Genomic DNA, 11178 nt, shown 5'->3' on the forward strand with positions numbered 1-11178 from the left:
CTTTCCTCCCATTCCATGGAAAAGAAGAATTTCGATTGGTTAATTCCCTTATGCACTATGCATTATGCGTTATGCAAGAGTCTGTGTCTGGGCCTTTAGATTAAAAACATGAGAAAAATATTAATGAAAAATATACAAAACATATCAATATGTAAGAAAATATGCATCGCCATGATCTCTAATTTTTATTGTTTTCTTAATTATTAGAGATCATGGCGATGCATATTTACTTACCGCTTACTGAACACTCAGTGAGCTCTTATATCTAATTGGAGTATATTTTTAGATCTAATGGAATATGCCAATCAAATGCAAGAGCTCACTGAGCGCTCAATGAGCGGTTGTGGTACTGAATGCACCCATTTTATCCTTGTTGGTCACCGAATGTTGAATAAAGATAAAAGATACTCGGAGTTGACAGAGTCAAGTTTTGGAGCACATCCCTGCTAGTGCGAAGTACCGTGTTCGAAAAAAAATGATGGCTAAAAGAAATGACTATCGAAATGAAGAAACATTTTGGGATGCTTTTCTTGCCATCTTTCATGCATCATTCTCCATATATTTTCTAGACGAAAATAGTTCGATTCCTAGAAAAAAAGGTATGTCAACAAATTTTTCAATATCTCTTTTCTTTTTCAACATTTTAATAATATACAGGGTGGACCATCTGAAGTGATCCAGTCAAATATCTCGAAAACTAGTAGGGATAGAGAAAAATGTTTCGTATGAAAAGTTTAGGGTTACAAATTATACATGTAAACACGTTTAATTATATGTTTATATAATATTTCGCGCGCGCGCGCGCACACACCACGCACGTGCGCACACACACACGCACACACACGTGCCCACGCACACAACACGCGCACACGCACACTATCAATACTGGCTAATGTTTAACGATCTATTTGTAGTGCAATTGTGTGAAGCCGGAACTTGGCAGTGTGTTAAGATTGACAGTAGCGCTGGCAATTAATACAGTTACGTAGCAAGAAGATATTATGACTAAGTATTGTATGATATATTAGATATTATATCTCTACTTATATTCTTAACTTATATTATTTTAAAAGCATAATCCCAGATAGCACACAATATTTATAAAAATTTACAAAATATTTATAAGATTTATTTTAATATTTTATAAATATTTTTGTGGTCTTAGATTGCACAGACATACAATAATTAGAATACAATAATTTTGAGAAAAGAGAGCTGATAAGAGTCAGATGTGGATCTAAGTGTGCACTAAAACGCCCATGTATTCTAACAATAAGTTAGAATAAATTGAGATTACATAATTATATATTGCACACTTATATCCACGTCAGATTCTCACCTCTTGGTATTTAGTTTTTATTATACTTAATATAAATAGCCTAATTCTTATTTTCCAGATGCATGTGCCCACCAGTACAAAGGCAATTTTATGAAAGCAACAGTATCGGGAGCTATTAGTACATGGCTTCGCAGCCATTCAAAAAAGAGGGCTGCAGACAACGGAATACCAACGTGATCGACAACTGCAGTGATGATTTCGAGAGCAACAAGAGCTCTAGATATACCAAAGTAGCACACAAATCCTCCATTTTTTACTTACTAACCATAAGTACCCTATACCAATAATACTAAGTGCTTATTGGACTACATACAACTAGATCGAAATGGCGGTCGAAATAGCCAATAGGAAGGTTGTCGGCATTTTGGATCAGATAAAAGAAATGCGCTTCTTTGGTATATCTAGGCCGGTATTCATAGTCGGATCTTATATTTAAGACCGTCTTAAGTACAGTCTTAAGATGTCATGAACCAATCAGAAGGCCGCATTAGCGACTTAAGACATTACTTAAGATGGTCTTAAAATAAGAACCGACTATGAATACCGGCCCTAGAGCTTTAAGAGAACAGAGGCCGAAATCCTACTAGCGGAGGAAGGAAAAAGGGCAACATGATGTGTATGAAGCAGAATCGTCCGTGCGATCCCTGAAAAAGTAAGAAGATGCAAAATTGATAATTGCTAATCATTGATCATTTCACATGAAAAAATAGAATGTCATCTTTAAAATGCTTCCTCATCGAGCTCGATATAATCATTTTTCATTATATTTCCAAATTTCAAATACCACTTCATTAGCTAAAATTAGTATGGTTGTAATTCTTCCTAATATAAACTGCATAGAGTTCGACTAGTTGGAATTGAATTATTGTGTGTGTGCGCGCGCGTGTGTGTGCGTGTACGTGTGCGTGTGGTGTGCGTGTGCGTGCAAGCGCGTGTCTGTGTGTGCGTGTGCGTCCGTGTGCATGTACGTGCCTGTGTGTGCGTTTATGTGCGTTTTGCGTGTGCGTGCGTGTGCATGTGCGTGCGCGTGTGCGTGCAAGCGCGTGTCTGTGTGTGCGTGTGCGTCCGTGTGCATGTACGTGCCTGTGTGTGCGTGTGCGTGCGTGCGTGCGTGCCTGTGTGTGTGTTTATGTGCGTTTTGCGTGTGCATGCGTGTGCATGTGCGTGCACGTGTGCGTGCCTGTGTGTGCATGTGCGTGCGTGCATGTGTGAGCGTACGTGTGTGCATGTGTGAGCGTACGTGTGTGCATGCGCGCGCGCGCGCACGTGTGTGTGTGTGTGTGTGTGTGAGGATGTTCGTATGGTGAGTGAGTGAGTGAGTGCGTGAGTGAGTGGATGAGTGAGTGGGTGAGTGTGTGGGTGAGTGAGTGGGTGAGTGAGTAGGTGAGTGAGTGTGCCTGTAGTATGCTTGTCATTATGCTTGTGATACGCAATGATACACTCGTTCACTCACTCACATACACACACGCGCGCGCGCGCGCGCGCACACACACACACACACTCACACCTACAATGAAATTCAATTCCGACCAATCTAACTCCATGCAGTTCATATTAGGAAAAATTAAAATCATAATTTCAGCTAATGACAACAATATTTTAAATTGGAAATAACTTAACGAAAAATGATCGCATTGAGCTCAGTAAAGAACTATTTTAAAGATAACACTTTTCCTGGCAGAATAATGATCTTCAATTATCAATTTTACATCTTCTTACTTTGTTATCTGCCAAAGATAATCTTACCTCCAATAGAGTAGTATTAATTTGAGTAGTAGTATTTTGTAATGTCTTGTCAGTATTTTTGTAGTTAAATCAAACTTTAAAATTGCTTATAAGAGACACTGGATGGATTTATGTATATAAATTTATTCAACGTTTCGATTGCCGTTTAGGTCCTTTTGAATAATAGTCCTACCACGTAGGATAGTCTACCACTATTATTGAAAAGGATCCAAATGGCAAATCCAATCATATATTACATTTGTAATACTTGAATAAATTTATATACACAAATCCATCCAATGTCGGCTCTTATAGGTAATTTCATAGTTTGATTTAATTCGCTAGAGCTTTGTTATTAATCTATTTTTGTACTTTTTTGCTTATGTTATTATTGTAAAATTATTAGCGCTTAAATTTTGTCCATTCTACTTAATAAAATACTGTTTAAGTTAAGTAATACTGTTTAAATACTGTTAAGTAATACTGTTTAAATACTGTTTAAGATTTAGTCCTTAGTTCTTTACTTGTATTTTTCGATCAATCAATAATATCTAAATTTTGCGATACAGTTTATCAAGTTAATTTTCTCTAATTATTTTATAAGTTATAGTTACTAAACTAAAATAAAAAATCCTGTTGTAATAAATTATTCAAATATGGGCAAGTTAGAAATTTAGAAATTTTAAATGTAAATGTAAATTATCATTTACATATTTGTAATAAAGTATAAAACAATTGCAAATATTTTGTTATTTTGATCTCCTCAAATGTTTTCTATCTGGAGAGTAAATTCCATGCAGCAACGCCTGCAAAGCACAGGGTAAATGCAGTTTCATAGCGCTTTTATAGCGCTTTCCGAGCGCTTTGCAGGCGCTGCTGTGCTACGCGGGAAGTGCTATAAATGTGCTATAAAACTGCTTTTATCCTGCGCTGATTATATGCTCTTTCACAGCGCTTTCCGAGCGCTTTGCAGGGACTGTTGTGCTACATGAAAAGTGCTGTAAATGTGCTATAAAACTGCATTTATTTTGCGCTGATTATATGTGCTTTTATAGCGCTTTTCGAGCGCTTTGCAGGCGCTGCTGTGCTACGCGGAAAGTGCTATAAATGTGCTATAAAACTGCATTTATTTTGCGCTGATTATTTGCGCTAATAGTGCGCTTTTTATAGTGGATTTTGATAGCGCTTTTAAAGCGCTAAAAAACTGCTAGATTTATGCACCCGTAGAAGCGCTTTTTTAGCGCTTTTTAAGCGCTGATGTGCTACGTGGGAAGAATATTATGCGTAAAAGAATTTTAAATATTGTGATTATTTATTTCATTACACACACACACACACACATTACTTAAAAACACTTATTTGTGTAACTTTTGTAGTTGTTATTGTTGCATATAAGATACAATAATATTAGAGAATAATATTAGTAATAATATATAATATATAATAATAGAAGCAAATATAACTTGTTTTTAGATTGAAACGAGCAACGTTCGAATATATATTGCACATAATTTCGAAAGATCTTGTGCGGAAGACGAAAGGGTATGAAACAATTTCACCTAGAAACAATTTTTTATTGCCTTGTGGAAAATGGCTACAATGAATTCGTATAGGTATGATTATTGCTTTCATTATATTGCATATTATGTGTATTATGTTTTTCACCTAATATGCAAGTATTTAAATTAACTTTTAATTGTTTTTATATATTTGCAGATCTATCTGCGATCGCTTCAATGTAGGAAAAGCTACAGGTTTGAGAGCTGTTAGGACGGTAACACGAGCACTGTTTAAAAGAGCTCATCAATTTATATCGTGGCCATCAGGTGAAGAAGCACGAGCAGTAATAAATAAATTTAAAGAAAACAGTAGATTCCCTAACACAATTGGTGCTATAGATGGAACGCACATACAAATAGAAGCACCTAAAGAAAACGCAGCAGATTACATCAACCGAAAAGGATATCACTCTATTCAGCTTCAGGTATTTAAAACTGTTAAACTATTTATTATAGTAATTTCAGCTATATAAGATATTATATTATCATTATTTATTAGCCATGTTTATTTTGGAAATATTTCTTTTATATCAAAAGAAATAGTCTAATTTTACCACAGAATACTTTTACCTGTAAAATTAAATAAACATAAATTCTGCTAGATAAACATGTTAATTTGTTTTATTTTCAATTTCTTTTCTTGTTATAGGTTGTGTGTGATCATAGAGCACTCATAACTCATTGTTATGTGGGTCATCCTGGTTCTGTACACGATCAGCGAATATTTAGACAATCAGAAGTGGCAACATATCTGAATAATGAAGAAAATTTCCATTCGACAGTCATTTAGTAGGAGATTGTGCCTATGCATTGCACGAACATTTACTAGTACCATACAAAGATAATGGACATTTGAGTGCTGCCCAAAAGCATTATAATTTTTGCCAATTCTCTGCACGAGTAGTAGTTGAAAGGTATTTTGATTTATTAAAAACACGATTGAGGAGTTTGGTGCATTGCTTACCTATGACCAGAATTGATCTCATGGCTGAATATATTGTAGCATGCTGCGTCATTCATAATATTTGTATACTGAATAAAGATGAACTCGCAATAATACCGTTAATATCAGCTACAGATACTTCAGCACAAGATCATCATATTGATCAAAGGCAAGCAAATAACAATGGAATTTATAAAAGGGACATGATAATGAATATGTTACAAAGAGAATTTAATTAAACTTTAACTTTGTATAAACATATATTTGTAATTATTACACTGTACAAAAACCAAAGCAACATAATAAAAAATATAGACATTTTATCGTATAAGGTTATCATATGTACAGGTACTCTCAAATAAAGACATTTGCTAAATACATAACAGATCAAAATTCATAGCACAAATATATCACCCATATTTTGTGTCATCTTAAAAATATAATAATAAATGTAAATATATGGTAAGAACTAAGAATAATCTAAAACAACATAAAATAAAAAAAAATCCTTTACATGAGACAAGAAATACTTAGTTCTTTAAAGTATGAAAATAATATTAATCTTTACTGATTTTAGGGCCGATTGTTCCATCTTTTAGGTAAAGTTTATCTGTTAGGTAAGTAACAAGATTACCCAATCACGTGTGCGGATTGCCAGATTTACTTAACAGATAAAATTTATCGAAAGATGGAACAATCGACCCTTAAACTATAAAACAAAATATATTCTAACAGTTATAGCAGAGATAGGAAGTAATTCTTCTTTCACCGTTAGCATTAACGTTACTTTTATGATAACAATTTGATTATAACATTACAATTTTTCATAAACGTTCAGACATAAAGTGTGTGTTATGAAATTTACCTAAAGAATTCACTTAGAAAACAATTTTTGATTGTCTGGTGGAAAATGGTTACAATGGATTCTCATAGGTACGATTATTGCTTTACTCATTGTGCGTTATTCACTGAAAAAAGTAATTTGTAACTAATCTTTAAGTAACGAGTAAAAGTACTACATTAGTAATGTTACTTTTACTCGTTAAATAACGTCAACTATCAAATTACTTTTTAGTTTTTATCAATAGGTAACGTGTAATGGTGTACAGTTATTTATTAAAAGTGACTATTCCAGTTGTGGCATTACCATTACTATTATGAAAAATTGTAACGTCATGATTAAAGCATTATAAGAGGATAAAAATAATTTAAGTCATTACTTATAACACATTATACTTCCCATCTCCATGGATTATAATATTGTTAAATGAATACTAAAAGTAGAACTATTATTGAAATCTATCATATCACAGTTAACAGATGTATCACTTTCATTTTATATATATCTTGAAAATATAATAATAAAAATAAACACATGGTACGGACTAAAAATAAAGATCTCTCTATGTAATTAACAAGAAATATTGAATCTTAAGAGATTTTTAAGCGAAAATTCTTAAGAGAGAAAAAATGAAAATATTTATTTCTCTGTTATAATCTATAAAGTATAAAATAAAATAGATATTAAGCTTTTATGAGTATTTTTAAATAAACATCACGAAGTAGAAATGTTACCTGTTTAAGAATTATGTAAGAGCATTAACCAATTTTGTCTCTAAAAGCATTCTCTCATCGTGACGTTTCTGTTTTTTATGTTCATGTTCCTGTTTTTGTCAATCTCTCTTCAAAAAGATTTGTTATTGATCTCTTGGTTTTTATATCTGAAAAAAATGAAATATTTAACATCTAAATAGAATACAGAATTGAAATAAGTGTAATTGGACTGAACTAAAGTCATTCGGATTTTATTAAAAAGCAAAATCCAAACAATTTGGTCAACTCAAAACGTTTAAAAAATTGTATGTCAATTACAAACTATATATAAACAGTTAATTTCTTTACAAGAAACATTTATATGCAAATTCTTGTTTAATTAAAATATATATTCAAAATCACACACGCACGCACGCACCCACACACACACATTATATATTCATCAATATTTGACATACTCTTTTTAGGAATATTATTTTTCTTGTTAGGCCGAGAATCATCTTCAGAAAAATTTGAGCAAGTTGGAGAACATTCTTCTGCATCAATATTTTTAATTAATTGACCAGTAGATGAACCAAGTGCTACTGGTCTACACCAGGCTTTTTTCGAGAACATGTTATCCATAATCTGAAATACAAAATTATGTATAATTGTGAAAAAATTTATTAAAATTTGCTATTTATAATTCCAGATAGGATTTATATAAGGTGCGTTCCAACAAGCAACACAGTGTGACACAGTGAGGAGGATCCCGTTTGCCTACAGTTCTGATTGTACACACCACTCATATCAACTGGTGCCTAGTAATTTTTCACTGTTTTGCCAATGAGATTATTTTATTTTTAAATTGGCCAATCAGCGATACATGTGTGCAATATGCGATGTGTGCAATCGGAGCCCTCCCGACACAGTGATCATGTCATCTTTGTTTAACATTGGCAAACAACAAAAATATAATGATCCATTGTGTCACACCGTGTCGCTTGTTGGAAGGCACATATAATTATCTACTGATACACACACACACACACACACACACAAAATTTGATAGACGATTATATAAATATTTATAAGTAAAGGACTCTTAAAATTCAAAATGTAATAATTGGAAACAAGGCAAATAAGAGTCGTATGTAATCATCAAATAACTAAGAAGTGATTAACACATTCAAGTTTATAATTATCCAGTAAAGAAGTTCGTTTGAAATATAAATTGTGTAATTCTAATTATAAGTATAACATGTTTCGGTTCTACATTTGAACCATCTTCAGATACAATATAAAATAAATTATTACCTCTGGTACAACACACATACTATAAAATAGAGATCATAACTAAAATAACTAAACTATAGAAAGCTGTTAAGAACGTTTATCTTCATTCCAAAGCCTCATGCAGTTCCTCCGTGAATACATATTCAAAAGTCAAAACGACTGATTGGTCATTTGCGTTTGAAATGAATCTAAATGTTAACAGATTAAAAACAAAGAAAAAATCAGTAATCCAGCGATGATGAGAATTATCGTAGTCTTTTTTAATATTACGACATGACGCAGAACAATGATCGTTAACAAAGCGTGAAAGTAATTAGCTAATATCTTATTATACGTCTAGTAAGAATGATAGTATTAAATTGTACGTGAAAAAACAGAAGAAAAATATAAAGTTAATGACAAAAAATCCATAAAATCATGCTTCATGTAAATACAAAAATTTGTTTTTTTCAGTAACTCTTGCTCGTTATGTGTTTCTATAACGTGTTAAATTTGAAGCTCAGAATGACGTTAATAACAAAGGACAAGAAAGTTTTAAAAGTTCTCACCAAATCGTATGGAATAGCAGATTGTGACCAAGAAATATAAGCGGTTTCCACGTTCCGTCGTCAAAATTACAAGAACAATAACATTAAAAAACTAATACCAAAGAGTCAAAATGTATGACAAATCGGTAATATTAATAGAAACCGTCTGGATCAGAAAAATTTTTAATTGTTCTCAGCAGAGCCATGTTCACAGTACGGCCGTTTCTGTGTTTCTGACCGCTATTCGATGGAAACAATTTCCGCCAGTACCAATACGTTACAATTTATTTATAATATTTACATATTCTTTGTGAAGGCCAACCGTGTCTGTTTGTAAATTAATGCCATTCTCCTGTTTCTTAATATAAAGCATTTCGGAAATTAAGCGCTTTGTGTAACAAGACTCTACATCAAGAACTTTGACATTATTCCAGTCGAAGTCATGTGCATATTGCAACCTATGGTCGGTAATCACTGAACGAGCAGACGTATTCCATTTAATGTGGTTACGATGTTCATATATTCTAGTTTTTAATTGTCTGCTCGTTTGTCCAACATAGGTTGCATTACAATCGTTACAGTTAATTTTGTATACAACGTCATTTTTAACTTCCTCTGGTATTCTGTCCTTATGTACACCAACAAATTTACTGATCTTGTTCGAACTAAAAAACGAAACTTTTAAGTCGTCTCTATTCAATTTCATGAATTTGTCAGTAATATTTTTGATAAACGGCACAGAAAACCAAGAAGTCATTGCTGCACTCTTGTCATTGAGGTCACTTTGGTCATGTGATACTCTAGATCTATGTTTAATGTGACGTAATCTCTCATTAATAGCATCAAAAATACACTTCAGAGGGAAGTCATTATTAATGAGAATATCAATAATTAGTTCTATGTTTTCATGGTGGAAAGACGAATCAGATAAGAATATGGCTCTATCAACTAAATTGAAGATAATACCTCTTTTTTGAGATTCTGGATGGTTCGAAAGATAATTTAAGAATCTCCCTGAGAAAGTTGGCTTCCGGTACCAATTAAACGAGAACCGGTCTACATTAACCATTATCGTCACATCAAGAAAATTAATAGAGTCATCACCCACTTCCAATGTGAACTGCAGTCTAGGATGGAATGTATTAAAACTATTATGAAAATCGTTGATCTTGTCTTTCGGAACTGCCGCAAGTAGATCGTCAACATATCGATAGTACAATAAAACTTCGTTGTTGTAACTTGATAAAGCCACTTTCTCTAATTTTTGCATGACCAAATCTGCCACGATGGGTGATAATGGCGAGCCCATGGGAGTGCCGAAATTCTGTTTATATATAGTTCCATCGAACTGAAAATATGTAGAATCCAATACCAGATTGATTGCTTCTACAAATTCAGATTGCGAACATTTGCAATTCTTCAAGATGTGTTCCCAATGATCATTGACACATTCAAGTGCTAAATCCAAAGGGATGTTCGTGAACAATGAAACAACATCAAGCGAGATCAAACTATAATTATTGTTCGTGTATATTCCTCTTAAATTGTCTACCAAGTCGAAACTATTTTTTATGAAACTGTCCGCCTTAGGCAATGAATCAAACAAGATCTTATGTAAGAAGGAAGCAAATTCATATAAAGGGCTTCCTATAGATGAAACAATCAATCTGTATGGTACATTTGGTTTGTGTATTTTAGGCACTGCATATGCACGCGCTAGAGTGCCATCGCTGCAATATAACCCTTTATATGTGGTTTCGTTTATGTGGCCCTGCCTCTTCCATCTAACAAGCAACATTTGTAATTGTTTTGTCAATATTTTAGTCGGATCTTTCTTAACAATAGTATACGTACACTCGTCTCTGAGCATTTCATTTACCGTGTCAATATAACGATCCCTGTCAATCGCTACAGTAGTATTCCCCTTATCCGCATGTGTGAAAATTGTGTTATTTCTTGTGAACTCTCCAGTCATTTTTTCCATTTTTAACAATTTCAAATCTATCTCCTTTGTGCACAATGGTGAAGACACTAAGTTGTTCAAAATCGGTATCGAATGGCTTAAAATATCCATTTTCTTATTTATATGTAGTCTCCTTGTGCTGTATTCAATATTCTTTATGCATTCAAAAGCTAAAAATTTTTTATTATTATTCGGATTTTGAACAACTTAGTGTCTTCACCATTGTGCACAAAGGAGATAGATTTGAAATTGTTAAAAATGGAAAAAATGACTCGAGAGTTCACAAGAAATAA

At 33.0% G+C, this 11178-nt stretch overlaps 1 protein-coding gene and 1 pseudogene across 1 annotated transcript; one reads left to right on the forward strand and one right to left on the reverse strand.

The window, feature by feature from the left end:
* Positions 1-1827: 1827 nt before the first annotated feature.
* Positions 1828-5859, forward strand: LOC108771165 (putative nuclease HARBI1; annotated as a pseudogene).
* Positions 5860-7222: 1363 nt separating this feature from the next.
* Positions 7223-10996, reverse strand: LOC108771164 (uncharacterized). The gene is made up of 3 exons (XM_018523091.1): positions 9224-10996; positions 7579-7747; positions 7223-7287 (listed from the first exon to the last, which is right to left on the reverse strand). Exons 1-3 carry the CDS (start codon positions 10994-10996, stop codon positions 7223-7225), a joined length of 2007 nt encoding a protein of 668 aa, XP_018378593.1.
* Between the last annotated feature and the right edge of the window lie 182 nt (positions 10997-11178).

The sequence above is a fragment of the Trachymyrmex cornetzi genome, unplaced genomic scaffold (assembly GCF_001594075.2).
Source record: "Trachymyrmex cornetzi isolate Tcor2-1 unplaced genomic scaffold, Tcor1.1 scaffold1400, whole genome shotgun sequence".
Classification (NCBI taxonomy): domain Eukaryota; kingdom Metazoa; phylum Arthropoda; class Insecta; order Hymenoptera; family Formicidae; genus Trachymyrmex; species Trachymyrmex cornetzi.